This window comes from Branchiostoma belcheri, unplaced genomic scaffold (assembly GCF_001625305.1).
Source record: "Branchiostoma belcheri isolate BF01 breed outbred unplaced genomic scaffold, Haploidv18h27 scaffold17, whole genome shotgun sequence".
Taxonomy (NCBI): Eukaryota; Metazoa; Chordata; class Leptocardii; order Amphioxiformes; family Branchiostomatidae; genus Branchiostoma; species Branchiostoma belcheri.
This window is the reverse complement of record NW_017803157.1, coordinates 1,444,717-1,468,969: the sequence shown is the minus strand read 5'-3', so window position 1 is coordinate 1,468,969 and position 24,253 is coordinate 1,444,717. Positions and strand designations below refer to the sequence as shown.

General features: G+C 42.3%; 3 protein-coding genes and 1 pseudogene across 3 annotated transcripts; all 4 read right to left on the bottom strand.

Moving 5' to 3' along the window:
* Window positions 1-387: 387 nt before the first annotated feature.
* Window positions 388-1,628, bottom strand: LOC109466764 (annotated as a pseudogene).
* Window positions 1,629-3,975: 2,347 nt separating this feature from the next.
* On the bottom strand, window positions 3,976-5,685 carry LOC109466575 (neuropeptide FF receptor 1-like). The gene is made up of 2 exons (XM_019764306.1): window positions 5,494-5,685; window positions 3,976-4,627 (listed from the first exon to the last, which is right to left on the bottom strand). The coding sequence occupies exons 1-2, from the start codon at window positions 5,683-5,685 to the stop codon at window positions 3,992-3,994; spliced, it is 828 nt and encodes a 275-aa protein (XP_019619865.1). The 3' UTR covers window positions 3,976-3,991.
* A 455-nt stretch (window positions 5,686-6,140) lies between these two features.
* LOC109466765 (neuropeptide FF receptor 2-like) lies at window positions 6,141-9,167 on the bottom strand. The gene is made up of 4 exons (XM_019764588.1): window positions 8,670-9,167; window positions 7,693-7,848; window positions 6,737-6,869; window positions 6,141-6,244 (listed from the first exon to the last, which is right to left on the bottom strand). The coding sequence occupies exons 2-4, from the start codon at window positions 7,831-7,833 to the stop codon at window positions 6,141-6,143; spliced, it is 378 nt and encodes a 125-aa protein (XP_019620147.1). The 5' UTR covers window positions 7,834-7,848; window positions 8,670-9,167.
* A 6,291-nt stretch (window positions 9,168-15,458) lies between these two features.
* On the bottom strand, window positions 15,459-18,035 carry LOC109466574 (collagen alpha-1(I) chain-like). The gene is made up of 5 exons (XM_019764305.1): window positions 17,993-18,035; window positions 17,267-17,398; window positions 16,214-16,582; window positions 15,783-16,050; window positions 15,459-15,480 (listed from the first exon to the last, which is right to left on the bottom strand). Exons 1-5 carry the CDS (start codon window positions 18,033-18,035, stop codon window positions 15,459-15,461), a joined length of 834 nt encoding a protein of 277 aa, XP_019619864.1.
* Between the last annotated feature and the right edge of the window lie 6,218 nt (window positions 18,036-24,253).

The window sequence follows — 24,253 nt, the reverse complement described above, 5'->3', positions numbered from 1 at the left end:
TCATACCACCACAGCGTAGCCTTTATTTGCGTAATGCTAAACGCGTCACCAGTGTTTCTGAATTTTGGTGTTAACAAAGACATTTGCATGCAGTTCCCATACAGACAATCATCAGGCTGTATGTTTGGATACAGGAACACATTTGGAGGACAACTAGCAAAGGTGTATATTCACCTAGGCCTGTTTTGTCCTCCCACCCAGTTGTCTGGAAAATTCTAATAAATAAATAAATAAATAAATAAATAAATAGACTGATTGCGCGGAAAGACTTAATTACCAAAGTTTAATCTCTCCATGAGATTTTTGTGAAGAGTCTCTTTGCGATGCCGCCACCATGTATACACCGCAACTACACCGGTACCGAACACTATAAGTACAACACCGCCAAACTTGACCGGACTGGGAAACTCCGATAGAAAAAGGTAGTCCAACAGCACTGCAAGAGGTATGGTGAAAGTCTTAATTGTGGCAGTAATTCCCGCTTTTTCCGTCTTCAGTGCGAGTTTTGTTGCAAATTGTCCGCAGCAGGCACACAGGCACAATCCGATAACGTAGCCCATCGTCTGTGCGGACATCGACCAAAGTGGTGGGGTCTCTGTCGTGTACATCAGCCCAAGTAGCACCACCGCTCCTGCCAGGTTGGCGTAGAAGAGCAGTGTTAAAACAGAGACCTCCTGTACACCGATAAGCGAACGTGCGATGACGATACCTGACCCCTTGCTGAAAGTTGTCGCGAGTGGAAGAAGAATGGACGTAGTCAGACGCCGCGTGGACGAAGTGTTCTCCGTGATCATTCCAACTGCCACAACTATCACCCCGGCTACAGTGAAGACGATTCCGAAACAATCCACGGCGCCCACAGTTTCCTTCAGGAACAAGAATCCAATACAGGCCGAGACGAAGGGCAACGATCCTCGTATGATACCGAAGGCGATCCCAGGGACAACGAAAACAAATGATAGATACAAGAAGACCGTTCCAAGGTTCTCAATAATTGTCGACAGCACCAAGAGAAGAGTTTGTCGTCCGTTTTCAGTCGTCAGCTTTGGTCTAAAGAATGGCAGGGCGACGAGGACGACAAGAAGTTGTACAAGTTTGATGAGGAAGGTCAGCTGCAGCCCAGGTATGCCTGCTTGGCTACTCAGGGCCATAAACTGTGACGCGAAGGCGACGAATGCTGTGTTCAGCAGAGCGTACAGCACCCCGGCTCCGGATTTCAGGTAAGTCTTCGCAAAATTGGTCTCTTCTGGGTCTGGGTTGTCACAGGTTGATGTCGCCATGTCCAAGTTTGCTACCGTTGTTCTTATTTTGCTTTGAACGTCAACTGAAAACTGCACTAACCCCTGCTGTAGCCCGATGTGACGTGGAAAGTTATTAGAAGTCTGTTGTGATGCGGGAAGTTGTCTGCACAGTAAACATCCCGAATCCTAATGCCACGTCACACATTAAGGAATATGGCCTCCCGAAAACTGGATGAACTCTCAACCGTGGTAGGTCGGCAGCAAGTTCGGCTGTGGTCGGCTGGTGTTCGGTTAGGTCTGCTACTATTCAGTTGCGTCAGTTGAATGTTTCAACATGTTTTAAACATTCGCTGGTGGCTGGTGTACTATGCAGGGCTGTCTCCATGCAGAAATGTGTCCATTGTTGGCTGGTGTTCGACCGGTTTTCGAGATCCCCTGGGAGTAAGTCAGCTGTAGTCGGGGCCTAATTGTTCGAGGGTGAAATTTGACTCAAATAATTTGACCCTGCAGATTCGAATTGGTGCGTATAGAAAGGTAGGCCTGACCTTATTCTAGTCAGATAGCTGAGCCGAGCTGGGTTGGCTGGTGTTCGGGGGCGAGGTCGGGGGAGATCTTGTGTGAAGCTTTAGGGTTAAGAAACACACACAAGAGGTACGGTTCTTGCCCCGGGTAAAATGCATCGTTCTGTCATTTAAGAAGAAGAATGACAATTTCTAAATGATTAGCCAGTATAACCACCATCCAGCGTAACACTTCTTCAAACACTCCATCTTCACCACATTTATAGAAATCCTAGCTACTTATGATGGTACGACAAGCTATTTTCTACAATTGTTCTAGTTAATTGAGGTATATACACATCTACAAGTCAGACGATACTGTTGAATACAAGAATAAAAGACCTGTTGGTTGTAGTATCATGTTTTGTCACCTCAACTCTTTTTGAACAAGGCCTATTACCTCAAAATTTGAAAATGGAAGAATATTGGTTTTTGCCCGTCTTGTTGTTTCGACCTTCACATTAGATTAGAATCTGCGGAGGATGTCATCCATGAAATTTACTTGCTGTGGCCTAATTACACTCCCAACACTGCCCGGGGTATGCATGGTTACTAAGACACCTTGATTATATACACTTTGGTGATGGAAAGACTTTCTGGTAGCGTGCTGCGTTCCTTGTAAGTAAAAACTGCGGTGTCCAAATGTACATTATGTACTATGACGTTAATGTAGGCGGCCTGAGTGCCGGTGATGTTTAGATGCTTAGTTGTAATTTTGACAGAATCACTGACGCGAAGAACCCCTGGAGGTAGTCTGGTAGTCTTCCGTGTTCCGTGTTTAAAGTCTTTGCAGTGTCTTGACGTTAATGCTAGAATTGCCCAGGGCCACCAATATTAAGATGCTCGATTGTCCTTGATGTAAGAACCCCAGGAGTGTTCTTGTAGCCTGTTGTATAATATGTTTCATGCAGTGTTTCAGTTAATGTTAGCCAGCACCAGGGTTTTAATTTTCTTAGTCCAGGGCTTAACCAATGTTAAGATGCTTGTTTGGTACCTTGCTGGAAGAGCAAAAGGTTGTGTTTGTTACAGTTTCCAACACTTGACACTTGTGGATACTACCTGAAACGTCTAACCGTTTCCAAAATTATACTAGTATCCAGTTGCTTGAGTAACTGTTATATGGCGAATCTTATTACTTAGATGTCTATCCTTCCATGACGTAAGAGATTAATAGCCTGAGGGCGTATGAATGAAGTGAAGATGCTTGATTATTTTTTATCATGCCGACGAAATCATGAAGGAACCCCAAGAGTGAGAGGTTGTGGTATCCTACCGTGTTTTTATATAATTATATTAGGTACATGTAGTTGCTGTGAGACCTTTTGTTGCGACGTGGAATGCTCTGAGTTTAATATTGGTGTTTCATTATTCAGAAAAAGTAGGTTGATATGAGATGAATGCTAAAATTTGGGTCAAACGATTGCTTCTATCGTAGGCTGGTTCTAGTTATTTACGGGTGGTACCCCAAAATCCTTCTCACATAGCGTGTTTTGGGTATATTTAAACGCTTCAAGTAAGAAATTATGTCAACACCAGGCAGATTTCCTTATCCGGAATATGCTTGGTTTTGCTGTCCTAAAATATTGCATTGGCTCCGTTTAAGCACGTTTCACACAAATACTATATTGCTCTGCATGCTGACAAGGTTTCCCATTAAACGGGCGTTATAAAGCCTTTGAGGCTCCAGTTCAGTGTGTAATACTAATTGCCAATCCCTGACATAATTATGCCTCCAGACACAAGTTACCTTTCTTTGAAAAAATTTCAAACAAGTAGAAGAAGATCTGAGAACATGTATTGTATTGTATTGCATTGTATTGCTTTAATCAGGCACCATAATATGGACGATTTTTAGAAATATTTTTCAAGGGGGCCCGATTGCTCTCTAAATTAACATTTTCTCGGGTGATAGAGATCTAGATCTACACGTATATGTCACTACTTTCTATAACTACGGAGAAAAATTCATAACTACATGAAGAATTTCAATACCTTTTCAAGGAATCATGGCCGACTGAGAGAGTTAAAATCATCTTTATTCAGTTCTGTCAAACACACAAGATGAGTGATACTGTCACAAAATTCTGTTGACTTGCCATTAGTACTACTGTCGTTACATGTATTACGTATTATGTACAACATAACACACTGTATAATAACACTTTTCCCCCAGAATTAATGGGAAAGTGTTTAAAGCCTGTTCGCCATCCTGGCTAGCTCTGCCACGCGATATGGACTCACATTCTGCGTGTTCACTACGGCTGTGGTGCGGAAACTGGTCAGGGGAATGTTTTCACTCCGAGACGACTTTTCGTTCTTACAACAACACAGACGCACAGTGCCGTTCATTTCCCTCCACATTCGTGTGAAGTTCTTGTTATAGTACCCATACACGATCGGATTGACACAACTGTTGAAGTAGGCTAGGAAGTGGGCCACTGGGTACAGATAATCGTACACAAACACAAGCTGGTCGTACGTGAGATTGGCAAAGTCACCAACCAGAGTGACCAAATGCAGCGGCAACCAGCAGATTGCAAAGAAGATAACAACGACAAGTAACATCCTCACAACTCTAGCTTTTCTGTAATCTCTGTCGACAGCAGAGGAGTTCTTTCTAACGAAACGGAAGATGTCAGTCCAAGACGGCAGCTGTCTGGCGCCACTGTCGGGCTGGAGGGTGTGAGGGCATGTTGGGGGTTTCTTGCAGGTCTGTTTGGTGACTTTGGTGTACATGAAGGCGACGGTCAGCAGTGGAGCGACGAAAAGCAGGAGGAACAGGACGACGGTATACGCCATACGGTACCTCACATCTGGCCAGTACTCCTGTAGGAACAAGGGCACAAACAGCAATGAAATACACAACGGTTACAAAAAAATCATCTATATCACAATGGAGCTTTATATATAACAATAAAGCGTAACCAATGTTATTCTTTTGTTAACCGTCCCTTTCAGGCCACAACAAACACCATTATGCAATCTCTACCTGATTCATTTTACAGTTACAATTAAGGTAACAAACCAAGAACGTACATACGTAGCTACACACCCTAAACAGTCAGTAAAAGACGCACTTACACTGTATATATTATGACATCCTGTGACAATCATCCCGTACAACAAAAACTCTTGTGTTCGTACACCTCTTTTGATAGGTTGGGAGAGACATGATAAATGATTGATTTAATGATTGCATAGCCTTATACGTTCGACTGTTTTGTAAACGATATATGTAGTGCAGCATAGCTTTAGTTGTTATGTTTCTCCGACTGTTCATGTATTACTGTTCATGATTCTTTACCTAAAAGCTTCATGTGAAACTACTGCATTTAGCCCCACATGGGGAAGAACGTGCATCGTCTATATCATTATACATCCTTCCAATGCATGTTGCGAATGGCTAAGAATAGCGATGAAAGACAGTACCGCAGCGGAGCTGAGACAGACATTTTTGCCTTTGATTACAAACCCCGTCATATACCTGGCAGGCATGTCCCTTTTTTATTCCAACATGTAACCGCTTCAGTTTTTCAACTTATTTCTGTGCCGCCGCCAACACAGATGCTCATTTTCACCTGAGGGAAGTGAGGAAAGTTGTAAGAAAGGTAGCCTGGCAGGACTCGAACCCGGGACCTCTTGGTTTCGAGTTGAACACTCTACCATTACGCCACACAACCTCTGTTACCCACCTGGCAGGCGTGTCCCTGTATGTAGGGGTGCGGTCTGGCCTCCATGACGGCGGCATGAGGCGCCATGATGACCGCAGCCAGCATCCACACCACCGCGATGATGACTCCGGCCTGCTTCTCACGGATCCTGCCGTTGGGCGCCCAGACGATGGCGACGTAGCTAGGGTAAAAGAGATATTGCAGAATAAGCATCTGTTGACCTGTACATAGCCATGGAGTAGGTCGCCGCAAAGTCGGCTGGGTCAGCAGTATTAGGGGCGCCAAATTTGAAGCAAATTCGATTTGAATAGGAAGGTAGGCATGTCCTAAATCTGATCAGAGTGCCCCCGAACGTCAGCCGGATCTGGGGCAGTCGGCCGGTGTTCGGGAACAAATTCGTGGGAAGGTTGTGAGTATGTGACAGGAGCTGACAGGGGCTTAAAGTGTGCCTCTTTCTCCTAAACATGTTAACACACATTATTGATATTAAGCAAACATAATGATCTCTGAAATATACTATCCATTCAATGATATATATAGTTATTACATATTTATGATCTATTATACAGCTTATAAATAGTATAGTGTGGACTCTGTAAGGGCATGAGTTTGCAAATAAAGACAAAATATATAATGATCAAACGTTCCAACTTTACACTTAAAATGACTCACCGATCGGTTGCTATGGCAACCAGAGTGAAGACGGAGGCGCCCACGGACAGACCCTGCATGAAGGGAGTCAGCTTACACACGACGTCACCAAACACCCACTCTGGGGGAGGAGAAAACAAGACTGGGTATGAGTATACACCTTATGAAAGTGGGGACGTGTGGCGTAACGGCAGAGTGCTCGACTCGGTACCAAGAGGTCCCGGGTTCGAGTCCTGATGACACGCCACTGGTCTTGTGCCCTTGAAAGGCACTTAACACGACTTTCCTCACAATTCAAGTGAAAATGAGTATTGTATGTCCTGTATTTGATTCAATGTGTGGGACACAACACCAGCAACAGCTGCCTATATCTCACGTGTATAATACAATTTCAAGGAATCAAATCAATCAAAAATCTGTGGGCGGACCTACCCGTGACGATATTGTTGACCAGGGTGATGGGCGTACAGAAGACGGCTATCATGAGGTCTGGCAACGACCGTATATATACGAGACGGAAATTATCTTTGGGCAGCCGTATGTTGTCAATTTATCCATGTTTTTTATAATTTCCTGTGTGTCGTGTGGTGTGTTAGACCGGACCTACATGTACCTGTGACGATGTTGTTGACCAGGGTGATGGGCATACAGAAGACGGCTATCATGAGGTCCGCCACGGCCAGGTTGAGGATGAAGAAGTTGGTGACGGTGTGGAGTTTCTTGTTCTGCGCCACCAGGCAGCACACCTAGCACAGGAACATCATATTTTTAACTTGACTGAATATGATATTTTGTTTTGTTTGTTTCGCATAATCGGTAAACCACATTTATAGACGTAACACACCGATTTTGTACATGTAAGTACAAGCTGCGTAAGACCGGACTGTAACGTTGTTATTAATTGATGCTTAATTTACTCTCCAAAACATAGCAAATGATAATTTAGCCTAATGTTTATGTAATATTGTGCAAAGTTTATAAATGTGCAAAGTTACTTTAATGACGTTTATTGTATTATCATTATTATTATTAGATGGCAAATGATAGTAAGACAGTTTTCTTTTAATGCAGTAAGAAGTGAATGTAAATAATAGTTGTAATGTTTGTATTTTACAATGTAGTTAAGACTATGAGGACTCCAGGAATTCGAAGAGTAGTGGTTGTATTGTCCCTAATTGGAGGTTCCTTACATAAACCAGCCTTCTTCGCAGACTTCTGAGGCGACGGCATTATTCTTTTCGAGAAGCGACGTGAGTTATGCCACGGGGGGTAGATTTTGCCGCAAAAGGAGTTTGCCGAGGAGAGACGGGTTCGCCGCCTGAGAAGTCTGCTTGCACTCGGCGACCTGATCCATAAAGCGCTATTAAAAACACAACAACGTTTGGAAAGGATGTGTGGCGGCGGCGAAACCGTCTCTCCCTGGCAAAGTCCTTCGGCGACAAAACCTTCTCTCCGCGGCATAACCCGCATTGCTCCCCCCAAAAATAACGCCGCCTCAGAAATCTGCTTAGGAGGCCAAAACAACAAACAAACAAACAAACAAACAAGCACACAAACAAATAAGCGTACCGTGCCGTTCCCGACCACGCACAGCAGGCACAGCACGGCATACGCGCCGATAAACACCAGTGACACGCCCAGGTCGTGTTTGAAGAACGATACTCCTAGTTCCACGAATGTGTCGTTGGTCATGTTCCCCTCTTCTTCCATTGCTTGGACGAAAATCTGTGTGTTGATAAGAACAAGGGGTTGCCAAAGTTAAAGGCAATGTTTCGGCGTCGGTGGCGCAACGGTTAGAGCAGTAGGTCCCGGGTTCGATACTCATCATGCCCCGACGTTGTACTCTCGGGAAATGCTTTACACAACATTCCCTTCCCTGACGGTGGAGTGACGCCCACCGAGCCTCTTTGGCTGATCTGTCTAAATGTGTGCCAAACACACCACGGATTTGGTGCGCCAATGTGCCAATCTGCACTATTGCCACCTAGAGCGTAAAATTTTAAGACAATGTTCCGGTGCAATTTTATGGCGGCGATGCAAAAAATATTTTGGACGTGGGGATCTGACATATCTGATCAGGGACATCGCATTTTGCCTCACAGATGTCAGTGTACTATGGGATAGGGATAGGGTGAATTCAAATTAATTTCTAGTGTAAAAGAAATACACGAAAATCTACTTTGAAAATCCAGCTCTGTTGTCCTGCCACAGAAAAACATCCTCTATGAATAGTCAAGGCTTGGTCCGTGGATGATGTTTACCGTTTTGGTGGCTAACGGTTCTCTGAATTTACATTTACATCCCCAATCTTCGTGCAGCATCATATTTCAAGCTTTTCCCATCCAATCTTAATAAGATCAATCGAGAAAGACACACATAGTAAAATCCCTGTTTGTCGAGCGAAATAAGGTGCGTGGCAATACATGCATCAACACTGGTCTCTACGTAACATTACCCAATTACGCAGGGTTTTAATTCACATGGCTGCATAATTAACACCCTTAACGAATGGGTCCACATCTTTATCATAAGGATGCATGCTTTACCTTTATCCGATGCTTCCGCCTGCAAAACCAGTGTTAAAGATGGAGCTCAGTTGCTTGTCGCTGTTTTTGTTTACCGCGTCAGAAGGATGCAGAATTGGCAAATCGACGCTGTCAGTTCCAAACGCCTCTCAGCCACCGTCTCACAGGAGTACCCCAACCTGTTCAGGTGTCCACGAATATACCCCGAGAAAAACACGTCACTGATAACTGTTGCCAGTGGTAACCTATGAAAAGAAAAAGGAAAGCATGCGGTCTCAAATCATGTTTTCATTCGCGTCAACTGATGATTTTCATTCACGTCATACTTCAATTGATGTGCCTCTAGAAAAACAGGTAGACGTAACAAAGTCTGCGGTACATTAAACAGACACCCCGTTGAAATCCAATCTAATTTAGCCGGCAACCAACCACAGGGTGTAGGTTCTACGCTATACACGTATGGAGACCTTATCAAAGCCTGTGTTTTTCACTGGAAATCAGTCTTTTATTTAACCTGTAATTTTTGCCATGATGGCAATAGATCTAGAACTAAACATTCAACAGGGGCACGATTCGGGAAGGCATTCAAAACCAACGTTAACATTCAGCGGCCATATCCCAGCATAGTCGCCCAGACCTCCCACAAACTTAGCTCAGTGCTTAGAAGTTGCCTTTTGGACTCGTTACAAAAGGTAAACGTGCTTTGACAGCCTTCAGAATGGCAGGGGATGAGAGATTTCACCGACACCCTTATTCGTCAGGGTAAACAATCTGCCCGTTTTGCTTATATCCTTATATGGCTGACGCAGACGTCTCCTGTTCTCGTGTGTCATAAACACAGCTGTCAGTAAGTGGATTCGTATGTTGTGCAAAATGAAACCCATCTTACCTCTCTCTGTTGCTCAGATCCACAAAGTTGCGTCCTCGGAGACACCAACACACCAGCCGACTATCTGTTGCCGCCAAGTCAAAGCGCAGTAAAACAGTAACTCAAATCAAACCCCGAGCGTCAGCCTACGTGACTTGTTGCGTATAACCGTAATTTGCCGCCGCAAGTTTTAATCACAATGACGCGTGAGGCGTGCTTTTCATCCACCAACTCTGCCTGGGGACACAGCGGACAAACAACATGAAATGAAGATGAGATCTTTTGTACGCAGTTACGGGCTACCCTGTGGCTTCTGGTACCAAAATATCTTTTGCTAAATTGCCAGGTTGGGACTGCTGTGAAGATAATACTATCTATCAAAAGAAAGGTGTTCAGTGTTGGAAACCATGGAACCTCTCATTTTTTTCGTAATCCAGCCTGTATTTCTAATGCACGAGGAACTGTGTTCCTACCCAGTGTAATTGTTTCATATTTGCATCTGTGCTTTTAAGGAGAGGATTTCTTAGAAATGTTTTCTTTCTCAAAGCAGTGTTCAAAAGAAGCCCAGTCGTAAATGTAATAAATGTATGTCATTGATGGTGTGTTCTGGAGTAAACGCCGCTGGCTATAGAGGAGATTGAAGAAGTAACTACATTTGTGCAGACGCAGGAGTACTACTTTGAAGTAGGTGATCAAATAGAAAACAAAATGTCAGCGGTTTCGTTAGATTTTAAAAACAGCGGCAATACAAAATCTAATAGTATGTTGTTTACTCCATGCCCATACGAAATACATCGTCCAGAATGTAGATGAATCTTTGAAATGGGGCTTATATGTTGAAACTGAGTTGCAATTGTAAAACGACGTTGTACGTAGTCAAATATCCATTCTACGACAGGTTTTCATACTTAATTTATCGACGTCGACGTCGTATTACTATGCTTAGAGCTATTTTAGATATGTACGTACCACTTTGTTTTGAGTAATTTTAGATTCGTAGCTGTTTTAAAAACTAATTTAGTCAATGTTTTCTATTCCAATGTATTTTACTGACAGTATGCAAATGCACGTGCAATCAAGGCATCTGGCTGCATTATGCTTCTTTGTGCAATAAACTGAAACTGATATATAAGAATATTCCTGACAATTTGTACACTAATATTATACATGTACAAGGCCCTTTACCGCACGCGGGGCAATTTTGACGGGGTTGATTTCAATCACATCGCTGGAAAGATGCGCTGTCACATAGAAAAAAAACTTTGCTCTGTTGTATTGGGGCTGGTAAAACGATGGGTCTGACCATTTGCAGTATTTCTCCTTACCGCCCAACGTCGCTTCTACCAAAGACGAATCCACAATTCTTATAGCTCACAGCCATTTATTGTGACAGCTAGTAGGCAGCTTCTAAGATCTACCGAATTCGACGAGGTCTTTCCATTCTTAGTAAGAATATTTTCTTGCCCTTGGGTATCATATTATTTCTACCTTCTTACTGCTTCACGAAACATTCCTATAAGAAGGAAATAGTAAAATGTCTGCACAAAACGTGTCCGCCTGAGTGGTTCCCGTGCGTAAGAAATTACTTGGGCGAAGATTGAATCCGCCTACGACAATGTAGAAACTAACTACTAAGTTAGCAATTTCGAAAAAAAAAAGGTTTAACAAATCAAATGTCGGATGAATGGAGTCTGACAGATTCGTTTTGTTGGAGGTTTAATGCTGTTGAAGTTAGCCGCCTTTTTAAATAATAAGGTCAAACGTATCTTACAGACGAATGTACCCAGATGTTGAGACACTGTTGCGCACAACACACCCACATCGCACGTACATGTCGGCATTCTTTCCCCACTCCAGGCCGCTCCGCGACGCCCACGCAGCCGGTTCAAGATAATTCCAGCTGTGAGGAGGAGATAGAATCCCTCGGCGTAAATTACCGGGAAGAACCATCGAGATTACACACACCATGGGTAGTTTGAAGCCTCCACCAGGCTTTTCTACGGGAATGCGGATCGTAGAATTCGGTAAAAAAGAGAGTAAAAATTGGCCAAGGGAGTCCGGCAGCGGGGGAGGTAGTTTCTTTATTTCCCTCCGGCCAATTAAACCTACAAGGTGGCCAAACTCCCCTGGCAATTATTCTCCTATATATAGCCAGCGTAGTTAGTCTGGTAGAGACTAGGTAGTTTTCACCCTTCTGCCTATGTGTTAATTCACTGATCCACTAACTTTTATGCGTTGTACAATATTAATTACTGTGTGATTACATCCAAAAAGTTTCAACAAAATATGAATCTTCATATCAAGTGGATATGTCCAAACCATGCTGGTTTTGCTAGAGGTTTACAAACATTAAGGAGGGGCTTATTATAAAATAATAGGAAGGGATAATTACTGGAGTACGCCTGCCCAGTTTGGGACCCCCATACTTCTGATAAGGTAAGCAGAATGGAGGCAGTGCAGCGTAGAGCTGCCAGGTACGTATGTAACAACTACAGACGCACGGCCTCTGTTACTGAGATGCTAGGTAACCTGGGATGGAAATCACTCGAGCTCCAACACCGCCGAAAAATGGCCAGGCTTACTACAATGTTGAAAGTCCTGCACAACACCATCTCTGTCCCCCACACCTCGTGTCTCGTCCCGGCAGCTCGATGCTCCCGCCGCACTAATCACGCTTTAAAGCTGCAGACAATCGCGAGTAAGAACAACTATTACAGGCTCTCGTTCTTCCCTCGCACCATCAAGGAGTGGAATGAACTTGAGCCCAGTGTGGCGGAGGCGAAGTCCATCTCCCAGTTCAAAGCAGAGCTGGGACGGGCTTCGCTGCATTGAGCTGCCTCCCTGTCCTTGTACATATGTAAATATGTGTAACACTAGCACCACTGATTTCACTTGTCCTGTCCGTGCACTTGTCCACGTCCACCCCTACCTTACCCTTTGTTTGCACTTTGCACACAGTCACTAATGCGCAGCTGCTAGTAATCTTCTTTTTAGAGGGCTAAGCAGTATTGAAGATGATGATGAATTATAAAACAATAGGGAACATCGGGAAAATTCAGGGTCCTCGGTCGCATGGGGTCTGAGAATCAGTCTTAACCATAGAGAACATGTCCCTCGCTGTTGTGCCTTCAGTCAAGAAGGGGGAATATACAGGGGTAGAGATGGTTATGGATAACCTAATATAGCAAACGTGTGGAACATTTGATATTATCACGATTAACAAGATGGTAGCAAGATATCAGAAGCTGTTGGAAGATGAACCTCTGTGTTATTCTTTATTTTCCTCCCGAATGTGTCCACGTAGTCTGACCTGGACTCAACCATTGGTATTCAATTACAAGGAGAAGCTACAGGCGAGCCATGGGTGTTTTGGATGAAGAAAACCAAATATGCTATCAACACTAGCGATTGATGTCACACCGTGTGAAGTAATAGTGTTCGCTCTAGGGTTGGTAAGGTTGCTTGTCGGAGTGCGTTTCAGGACACCAATAAGTAGCCTCCGTAGCAGGCTTATAGAACTGGGGGTTTGGTGGTCTTCGGCTGTTTTCTGATTAGCCCGGTTCAATTTACCTTTGAGATACCGACTCCGTGCATGCCAAAAAACGGGGGTAATTAAACCAGGCCGGCTATGTTGTCTATATGCAATCAGAAAATAGCACATAAAAGCTCCCAAAGACCCTGAAGACCCCCCAAACCCCCCAGTTTTGGCATGCTATGGAGGCTAAAGAATACGTAACGTTTACAGGGTTCAAAATACCCACTGTCGCACCCTCGGAGCGCAAGTCATATTTTCTGTGCGAGACGCCCACTTTCTCGGGGTGCAAATCATTTTTTTCTTGCATACACAGCAACATGGCCTTCTAAATTAAACAGCCAGTGTTGACGGCAACCTGAAATGCTGGTTAACAACCTAACTTTTGGTTTAGGCTTCTAGTGAGTTCAACTGAGATAAATTTCAAGGTAAAATGCCATTCATAGTTCATGTTACATCATTTAAATTAGAGACAATGATCATTGCTGGTTAATAGAAGGTGAATAGAAATGACATACAAGAGCAAAGGACGCCCGGAGTGGTCGGTATTTTATTCCTCATAATGTCGAGTGCTTGTCCTGATGTCAGCATATTCACGGCCTGTCACCAGAAATCCATCACCAGACAGAAACGGTAATTCTCGGCGGGATTTTCTTATCATTCAAGCTAGATTGATAGCTTTATTATAAACATAAATGCCTCTAGGGTATTGTAAGAGATCGCCAAGAGTGTTGAGTGACCAATTTTTAATGTCATTAACCCCCAAATATAATCTCTACGTACGTAATTGAGGTCATATACCTGCTGGCATGAAAAGGCATGGGCCAGAGATGATATATCTAATTGATCTGTAACTGTTGAAGCAATGGCTTGAGTTGCAAACCTCAGGTATATTGTTATTATGATAGTCGATACATTTGAAGTGAGTCGTGGTTCACCATTCAACACAGAGGTGATCGACAAATTTCACTTCATTAGTTTATCATGATGATCATGTGTCCATCATCTTATGATGTTCATCATTGAGAAAATCAGGGGGTGTGTACATAATATATTTATGAAATAAATAAATAATATAGAAAAGAGATACACGCAGTACATCTAGAAGAAAAACTATTTTAAGGTGTTGACTATCGCCGCCCTATTTTTTTTTTATTTCAACATGCAAAAATACAATACACTAGTGGTGACGCACTCAAGCAACAGGCTTCACCACTAGACATAAAATAAAAATTACATCACAAAACATGGGCCGCCCTATTTATAAAAATGGAATCTATTTGCGGCTTGTTCTATTCCGAACCAGTCTTTTACAAGAGCCAGGGCAATTCTAACGTGTTCACTGTGCACTGAAGCTAGGTGTAGCTGGTTCACTGGGCACTGCGAAGGACTACCAATGACAATTACATTAAATACAAATACATTAAATAATTAAATAATTAAATAGGACATAGCAGGACCTAGCTTGAGTGTACAGTGAACCAGTAACAGCTAGCTTGAGTGTACAGTGAACCAGTAACACCTAGCTTCAGTGCACAGTGAACCAGTAACACCTAGCTTCAGTGCACAGTGAACCAGTAACACCTAGCTACAGTACACAGTGAATCAGAATTGCCCTGATGAAGATGACAGATGATCATCGAAACGTCGTTTCTTGTAAACATATAGTTGAGTTGTGAATAAAGAACTTTGTTATTCAGTCAATCACCGACCTGATAAAATTATTTACGGATTGGTGTTGCCGTTTTTGATATCCGATAGCAAGTCATCTTAGCCCATATAACACTCGATAAAAGAGCAATTGATCGAGAAACTTGCTGACCCATTTCTGGTACGATGTCTATATTGATTGAAGGATTTAAAAATGCCACGGTGCGTGTAAACTGATGACGGATGCTTGTAATGACTAACGACCTGGATTAACTTTGCGGTAAAACTTTACCAAACACGGACTATTAAAGACCACCTGTATGTCAGTATCTGTGTCAATGATACATCTCGTGTGAAATGAAGTAGAATTGATAGAAGGTACGATGTCTGTCAACGGGGTAAAAACCAGACTGGCTGGAGATTATCCAATGTGCAATTTGTCAATTTTTGGGAGATTGCAAGATTTGTAAACATGAAATTTTCTCCTGCCTGTCTACGTGCTCAGACGAGACTTATTATATGAACACGTAATCGTTTTAATCGCTTTGTGTTGAAGCCAGTCGGCTACTAAAGGTGTTACCGCTGTAATAATATATCATGATTTTATTATTTCTATTAAATGTTTAAAAACAACAATTGTGTCAGTAAACAGTATAAGGTAGGTAAGAAATAACACTCAGTTAAGAATATAGGTTTTACATCTAAATCATATTTTATTTGGTTAGACGGTCGAAGAACAGTCCACATTGGTAGTGGGCTCTCAACCTGCCTCCTTGGTTACCCTGCATTAGAGACAACAAAGTTGCCATCAATGAATTGTGAAAATATTTGTCAACTTAAGTACTCATTGCAATAATGGTTGAAACATTTGACAAGTTCCAAACTCTAAATTAACCATGTAAGAATGATGTTTTATTTTCATCAGAAGGAATAATATTTACTTGGGGTACCTGGGATAACTTGGCAAATGACGTAATACGGGAAATAGCAAGCTTTGTCGGCCCACTTTCCACTTGTTGTCATGTATACGCAGTTTTCAAGTTGGGCGTGCATGTGGTCTTTGCGTGGTTGTCCCAGATCCCACGGGGCATACGCTCCAAGGGGAGCGCCGTCCGCCCACTCAAACACTCCTTCCTGGCGCTCATCGGAGAGGCCGAGCCAGAATCTACGGTCACTGCCTGTAGTGGTCTTAAACAGGGACATCAGGAAAGCGTTGGTCTTTGCGTCTCGGGGCATGGGGAGGGTGCCACCATCTTGACGACAGGTCGCAGTTGCTCTGCTGAATTTTTTAGGAGTATCAAATGCCTTGTAGCAGATTCCACGCCACTGCTGATAACCTCTTTTGGGACAAGCTGGGGAAAGGTTGTTTTCTATGTGTTAACCTTCCAAAGAGCTCTTTCTGAGCAATAGAAATACAACGATAAAAACAAGACAACCAACTGTTAGATGAATCGTCAGACAGCCTATAGCCAATGTGCAAAACGTTGATTAGTCAAAGTAAATTGGATGCCTCACCTGCAACAAATGCAGTTGGTCCTATTTCACACTTTTCTCCCGGGCGGCCAATCGGCCCCCTGGCCCCCTTCTCCCCTGGAGGGCCAACTGGCCCAGGGGGCCCGGTAGACCAAGGGCCAGCTGGCCCCATTGCCCCCTTCTGTCCTTGAGGCCCAGGAGGTCCGGCAGACCGAGGGCCAACTGGCCCCGTGGCCCCCCTCTCTCCTGGTCGGCCAACTGGCCCAGGGGGCCCGGTAGACCAAGGGCCAGCTGGACCCCTTGCCCCCTTCTCTCCTCGTGGGCCAGGAGGTCCGGCAGACCGAGGGCCAACTGGCCCCGTGGCCCCCTTCTCTCCTGGTGGGCCGGCAAACCCGGATGAAGCACACACCTCTGAAAAAAGAGATTAGTTCATACGTTTACTAGGGATAACCTAAGATAGAATCAAAACGCCACAATCAGTCTAAACATGTATACTAGCTATTGTGTTTTTGAGTTTGGCGAGCATTAAGTTCCTTTACACATGTACATGCACATATTAACAGGTGAGCATGACTGTTCAACTATTACATATAACAGTTTAAAATATAACAGTTATATAATTACAATACAAGCAGCTACATATCAAGTGTATTGAAATTCTACGTCTAATATAATAGACAGGATACTAACGTTCCAGCTCGGCTACTCGCAGCCCAGTCTCCTTTTTCATCTCCACAAATTGCTTTGAGAGATTGTTGACTTGCACTATATCGAGAAGATAAGAGAAAAAGTAAGAATACATGTATATGAGCATGTTCAAAAGGCAATTTTACAACAAATTTCTACAACAGTGTTTGTACGACGATGAACGTATGCAGCACTGCAAGTTAACATTGACCAAGAAGTTGGGAGTAAGCTGTGGTCCAATGCCCATTGTGACTGTCGAAGGAAGCAAAATGTACATATCTTCTCTATCACAGTAGGAGATTATCTCTTCAATGAGCTAAAACTAAATTGAGATCACTTTCCTTATTCAAAAAAAAATGGCAGGCAAAACAACGCATGTATTCTTTTAAAGTCATGTAAGAAACTTGCCTGCAAAGAAAGACAACAGTATGACGATCACCACGGCAAACCCAAGGCCTGCGACCTGCCAAATATTGTTGCGAAGCTTGTTGCGAAGGCGCCAACACTTCTTAACGTCCGCCGCCGTGTCGTAGGTGGAATCTGTTGAATAATTAAAGAGGAATATGCGTTTCACAGTCCTATCTGACAACATAATGTAAAGTAACATATGATGTAATTATGTAATGTGAAATGCATACTTAAGAATATAACATTATAATGCAACCATAATATGCATATATTATGGCTGCATGGTTTATAATTTTACTCATAGAAAGTTAAGTGAGAGTCACATGAAACACCCACAAAATATAACAAAGATACGGGTATTTGTTTTTGCTAAAGCCTGGCTACAAAACTGGTAGCTAGTAACATGTGGGGTTCGTTTGTTTGTTATGTGCATAATATAGCATTTTTTTATATATGGCATATGTCGTTTACATGACGTGTAAGCTACAGAAAAGGGCTTTATTTATTAATTTGTTTGTTCATTTAACGTCGCAACTGCCAAATCAATTAGTTGTAGTTTACAGGTATGTATTTTGAGAATAGCCGGGATTCGAACTCATGACGTCTTGGTCCCGAGCTGTGGAAAGCTATGCAGAGGGAATCTGTGCATTAAGGAATAATAAAAACAAATAGAAAACAAACAAACAAACAAACAAACAAACAAACAAACAAACAAGAACACGCTACCTCCTGTGACTCCAGTCTGGGACTGCTGCTGCCCTCCCGGCATGGTGCCTCTTGTCAGTTTTCTGGACAGCAAAAACACGTCCTACACCAGGCACGGTGCTCAACAACAATGAGCAATTTTACCTCAAATGAATAAAAAAAAGCGAAAGATAAAAGCAAAGCAAACAGATTGCAAACATCAAACTTCTCGTGGGCGAGACTTATCAAATGAAGACGCAATTGTTTTCTTGCGGCATATTGAATTACTGCTGTATTGATGTCTCTTTGCTTTAAAGAAAATTGAAATAATTTTTCATTTAACCAAAAAAAAGCGTTCCGTTTTCGTAGTAAACAACACGCTTACTATACTAATGTAAGGCAAAAATTGAGCAAGGCAGGTATCAGTCTCCTTAGTTTTGGGTGTCAATAAATAGCTAGAATAAGCCTACGATTCAAAACAAGCAACCCTTTTCCGTAACTGACGTCACATTTTGCCTCACAGATACCAACATACTACGATATGATTGATCCAGCGTACTATATCAAAAAGATGTACCAGAAAGTTAGCTCCGAAATTTCATCTTTATTGCCCTGTAATTGCATTGGATGCCTATAAGTTCATTTAGAGTTTAGATCACGACATGCCTTAGATAAATGAGGTACAGTTAGTCATGGCAGTTACCAGGTGAGGTTATAGGTCTGGCGCTTCAAGGTTTAATTAGTAAGGCAACATGGCGGCTGTGACATGACGCGCAAGTAACTGTTGACCCAACTGGGTCAGGGGTGACAACCCCCATCACCACCAGTGGTTCAGGCCAACATCTTTCCTTACTGCCAAGAGGGTAGTTGCCCTTTCTTATTAACGGAAACAGACACCTGAAGTGATTTCCCCCGGGCAAAGCTCATTGAAACCTCAGAAATTGACAGAAAAAGGCTAAGTCTGCTGTGACCCTGTAGACTCATTCATCGGTTTGTAGTCACAACATGTCTCTTTTGACAAGCGAATCTTGGCAACGTAGCGAGGGTTTCAGATGCTCAATTTCAAGTTTTATTCATAAAAATCAGCCTTGCAGTTTATGATGTTTATTCTTGTCTCGAAAGTTGTATATCATATGCTTTCCCAAATACGGTTAGGATTAAAGTTGTCTAATGTTGCAGAACACAAATGATGTTGAAGATGTAAATGTATATTCAGCTCTACCTACCTAGGCCTGTAATATTTTATGACTTTAGTTATGGAAGCATAGCATATATGTACTATAATTCTGATTCCAAAGAATGTGAACATTTTGCTGTCGACGCCAGTGCCTATGATACTGTGCTGTATAATCGTATTTCAGCATAGGTTGCAATGTCAGCCTCGCCAGGAATGTAATTTTCACCACGCCTGTTTGCCAAAAATATATCTGTGTGATTTCTCAGAATAATTTGATTATGTATTCATTGTTTGCTTCAGCAGTTAGCGGTAATGAACAGATCCAATCCGAAATCACGCTTGGTCTTCATTACTAGTTGTCTATCATATCTATATTTATACCATATGACACCCGGAAGTTTTCAGTCTGCACGGTGCGTCGTCCAGAATTCATTAAAGTCCAGGTTTGATGACGACAGGAAGCACATTTATGGGGTAAACCGGAAGATTCCATGATGTATGGAGATCCTTCATGGCATAACCATTTTCTACCTACACACTCAAACACGGGCATTACTGATAGTAATAGCTTTACTAGAATTACCATCCCTGCAGTTTAGCCCGACAAAGATGAGATACTAGTCATTTCTCATGCAGCCACCTTTTTGTACCTTCAACGCCCACGATCGAGCTGTTAGGTTTAAACGTCTCTTCGCGATAGGAAAATCAATCGTTACTTATTTTAAAGACCAGGAAATACCGACATTTTAGCTGTCATTTGATGTCATTTTCACTAGCAATGTATACAAAAGGGATTCACGTTACGTTACATATGGCCACCGCACCAAAGACTTATGCAAAGTGTCACTTCCTCAGCTATCCCGGTGCCATCTATAACACTAAGCATGTCACTGCAGGTATAAAGATAACTGATGACCATAGATGCCTAACATGACAAGCTGAAACTAACATTCAATCATTCCCCACCCTGGGCAATACCTATGGTACGGCTCCTGTGCCAAGGAAACCGATGATGTACTCTTTAGCGAGGTGAACGCTAAGAAAGCATATCAATCTTTAAAGTAAAAATATATATGCGGCTAGGACGGTTTGCAATGGGCAGGGTTGTTCAGTGAATAAACGTATGGCCACATTGCCATAGTGAACAACGATGATGAGGTTTTATTCCTGACGATGATTTTAGAATGGCATCCAAAATTAAAAATTTGGGTCTTACTTACACAACCTGCAAATCTACTAAAAGCATAGTTTGTCTCTTTTAACCGAGTCGAAAGTCGTGACGTGAATATTGAGGGACGGATAGAAAATTGATACATCAGCAGCAATCGTTAATCGGAACCACTGCTGCAGTAATATCCTATGTTTAGCTGTGTTATTGGTATTGTTGACCTAGTTAATATGTTGATGTAGTTTACAGCGATTATTGCTGCTATTGTTATGGTTTGTATTTTTGGTTAACTTTAGACCCAAGGCTACATGGCGAAACAGATATACATGGCCCGAGTGTGAATTCCTTATTGAATGATTTCTTTTAAAAGCTATTCCCAAATCGATCTGAAAACCGATGGTCTTGATGGAACTATAACGAACGTGAATGGCGACGAATGGCTAATCATTGGGCATCTCGATTCACATTTACCTGCCAGGTAACGGTAGCTACTCCCACACAGATCGTAACGCTGCACCAAATTGATTCTTTTTGTACAATTTTTAGGACGAAGACATTTGAAGACAACAGAGAGCTGTGAGGAAAATGTGGAAAGTACAAAACTTATATCCTCACAGAAATACGAGAACCAAGAAATTAAATCGGCATGACTTAAAAATCACAGACGAGCATGTCCATATTGACAGAGACACATGCGTAGGCAGTTTGAGTGAACGGAGATATTCCGGTACTCTTTTCCACGACTTAGATGAAACGTGCTTTCAAACACTCAGCCTGTGCATGATTGAGGACCTCAACCTTTTCCTGTGGCAGGTTGAACAGGGACGCGAAAACACGAGGGATTCTAGCTTTCGACCTTCTGGTCGAGAAACAGGGTCGCTAACCGTTGAACCATCACGATACGTGATACGCCAACTTATCATTTCGATTAACCCTGTCGCCTCCGGCCATTCAGTACTTACTCATGGCTTCAAACAGATGACATGCCTCGCAGGGCTGCAGTTCATGAGATGACATGTCGGAGGGTGGATTTGCATTTCCTTAAGCTTGTCTCTCATTTACATCCACATGATAAAAAACATATAAAACATATATATTTGTTTTATCAAAAGAGATCATCCATGCCATGGTGACATATATAGAATATTTCGTATTTACTTATCTATTTATCTATTTTAGTAAAGCTTTTAGTAGATTCACCCCAGACCAACCTCATACATATATAATTATAAAACACTGCCACAATTATTTGACACAAAGAGCCCAAGGCAGAAATGATTTCACAATAATTTCTATATGAAAACAGGTCAACTGTATCCGTTAATATGTTATGGTGCAATGACGGCTCCGATTGGACGTGGCAAAGGAGGTATTTTAGCATATTCATGAGCAAGACCCTCCAGGCAGGAATCCAGCATTGGTTCGTGAGATAAAAAGCCGGTTGGTCGCGCAGTCCTTGGATTCACCAGCGCGGCTACCACAGCAGAACAAGTTAGCGTGCGCCGACGGCAGCAGAACCAGAAAGCTTTTCAACGCCTGGTAAGATTTTTTTCTTGTTGCTTTGAATCATCATTGTTCATTGATCATCAAGCGTTCTTACGAAGAAGCAGGAACAGGTAGTAACGTGGGGATATAAATATCGTTTGTGCCAGTTTGATTTGACTATGTCACATTGCTTTATTTATACATAGGGTATAGCTAAGGTACATTTACGTAACTTATATTTACAGTGCCTTGTCCTCTGAGCGCATCGGGGATTAAAGAAGGTTTATCCTGAAATTTCATGAATTCATAGGATAACATTGCGAAAACGACTCAGAGATTTAAAGGAATTTAAAGCTAAGCAGCACGTTAGCCGATAGCAATCAGCTTTTCCTTGATTCCTGTTGAAAGCCTGCGCATTGCACGACAGCGAAATCCTAAAGTATCCAAAGAAGACTGTCGATGGAGTGTTTTGCTTTTGGTATTGCGTAAAGGTTGAACATGCACTTTCAAAACCACGTTGTAATATTGTATTCGATTTTTTTCCATAAGTTCAGTTCATGATATATTGACAATCTATTCTGTGCTGGCTTATGTTTTAGTATACATATCTAATGGTGGTGCAAACATACGTATGCCACTACTATGTCTGCCTTTGCCTCTTTATTTGATAACATGTTTTAATTGAAGGCGTCAACAGTGCCTTATGCATCCGCGTGCTTTTTTTAAATGCTTATTTCAAAGGCAGTATAACCAGAAACTTTCATGTTATTCATGCTGCAAAAATGTGTTCAAGATGAGACGACTCCTCAAGCTTTGAGCACTATCTTGTCACGACCATACGGCTAGCTTCCTGCCAAATGCTTCCTGTCATAATCATCCGTCTGACTTCAAAGTGCCTTCTCCTCTCCACTAACCACTGTAATCTAGCGCGAGGACCAGATTGAAAACTGCCAGAAGACTGATTAAGAACGAAAGGCAGAGATACGCCGAATATCAATATGAGTTCGGAATTTTAAAAGCACACAAGGCAATTCAAGGGCAGCAAATAGTTTTGGCGAGGAAATCTGCTTGACAGTGACATCACTGCCACTTCTTAACACATTTTTGTCATCACTTTATGCATGAAATGTTTGAAATAGCATAAAAACACGCTACACGAAGAGTCCCTTTAAGCTTTATTACTGTTACACACCAATGGATAGCTTGCGTACGATACGATCTCCAACGATAATTGACAGGGCATATTACTAATATGTGTCCAACAGTTTCACCACTTTGGGTTCTTTAGCTTAGGATATTTTTACCACGGCAATGTCTAGTGTTCATATCATCTGTTGATGTCCACGAATTCCGTCAAAAGTAATCATTATCTTTAGTCCGCATATCTGATATCCAACCATAATTTACGCGACACAATCCTAATAAGTTTCCAACAGTTCACCACTTCGGGGTCTTTAGCTTCAAATATTTTTACCACGGCAATGTCTAGTGTTCATAACATCTGTTAATGTCCACGAGTTCCGTCAAAAGTAATCATTATCTTTAGTCCGCATATCTGATATTCAACCATAATTGACAGGGCAGATCACTACTAAGCGTCCTGTAGTTCCACAACTTTGGCTTTTTGCTTCAGATATTTTTACCACGGCAGCGTCCGATGTGCATAACACCTGTTAATGTTCACGAATTCCCTCAAAACTGAAATCATTAGGTTCAGTCCGCATCTCTGATTTCCAACCATAATTGACAGGGCAGATAATTAATAAGTGTCCAACAGTTCACCACTTTGGAGTCTTTAGCTTCAAATATTTTTACCACGGCAATGTCTAGTGTTCATATCATCTGTTGATGTACACGAATTCCCTCAAAGAAAATCACTATTATTAGTCCGCATTTCTGATATTCAACCATAATTGACAGGGCAGATAACTAATAGATGTCCAACAGTTCCACAACTTTTGGCCTTTAGCTTCAGATATTTTACCACGACATCGTCTATTGTTCATAACATCTGTTAATGATTTCTTTTGAGGGAACTAGTGGACATTATCTTCAGTACGTATATCTGATATCCAGCCATAATTGGTGGGGCAGATTACTAGTTAATAAGCATCCAACAGTTCCATGTAGGAGGCCGTTGAAACCAGGGGATGGAAAGGTCGCGGCGATTTGTACCAATGAACCACCCACGCCGCTCCATCAGCGCGAAGAGGCGGGAGGAATCCGTACCTATACGATGAAAGTCTCAGCTTGTCTCTCTAGCTCTGGAGAAGGTTTTTTTTGGCCAATGTAGACGCATGTGTAGCATTAGATTAGACTGAAAGGTCTGGCAGATATATTAAATGTACCATGAGTATATTATGGTCATTTAAATCTGTGAAAAATTTTAATCTTAGGGGATATCGATATTCCACAATGCAGACTAACCCCTCGCTCACACACCATCCCACAAATTATATCAGCATAGTTTTTC

Bases quoted from the DNA above. Each gene is read 5' to 3' on its own strand.
- LOC109466765 (XM_019764588.1), bottom strand. From the start codon at position 7,833: ATGGAAGAAGAGGGGAACATGACCAACGACACATTCGTGGAACTAGGA. The intron at 6,870-7,692 runs GTACGCTTATTT...TTCCTGTGCTAG, and splicing joins GCGTGGTCGGGAACGGCACG to GTGTGCTGCCTGGTGGCGCA. The intron at 6,245-6,736 runs GTACATGTAGGT...CTCCTCCCCCAG, and splicing joins GGTCAACAACATCGTCACAG to AGTGGGTGTTTGGTGACGTC.
- LOC109466574 (XM_019764305.1), bottom strand. From the start codon at position 18,035: ATGCCGGGAGGGCAGCAGCAGTCCCAGACTGGAGTCACAGGAG. The intron at 17,399-17,992 runs GTAGCGTGTTCT...ATTATTCAACAG, and splicing joins CCAGACTGGAGTCACAGGAG to ATTCCACCTACGACACGGCG. The intron at 16,583-17,266 runs GCAAGTTTCTTA...CTCTTTTTTCAG, and splicing joins ACTGTTGTCTTTCTTTGCAG to AGGTGTGTGCTTCATCCGGG.
- LOC109466575 (XM_019764306.1), bottom strand. From the start codon at position 5,685: ATGCTTATTCTGCAATATCTCTTTTACCCTAGCTACGTCGCCATCGTC. The intron at 4,628-5,493 runs GTGGGTAACAGA...TTGTTCCTACAG, and splicing joins TACAGGGACACGCCTGCCAG to GAGTACTGGCCAGATGTGAG.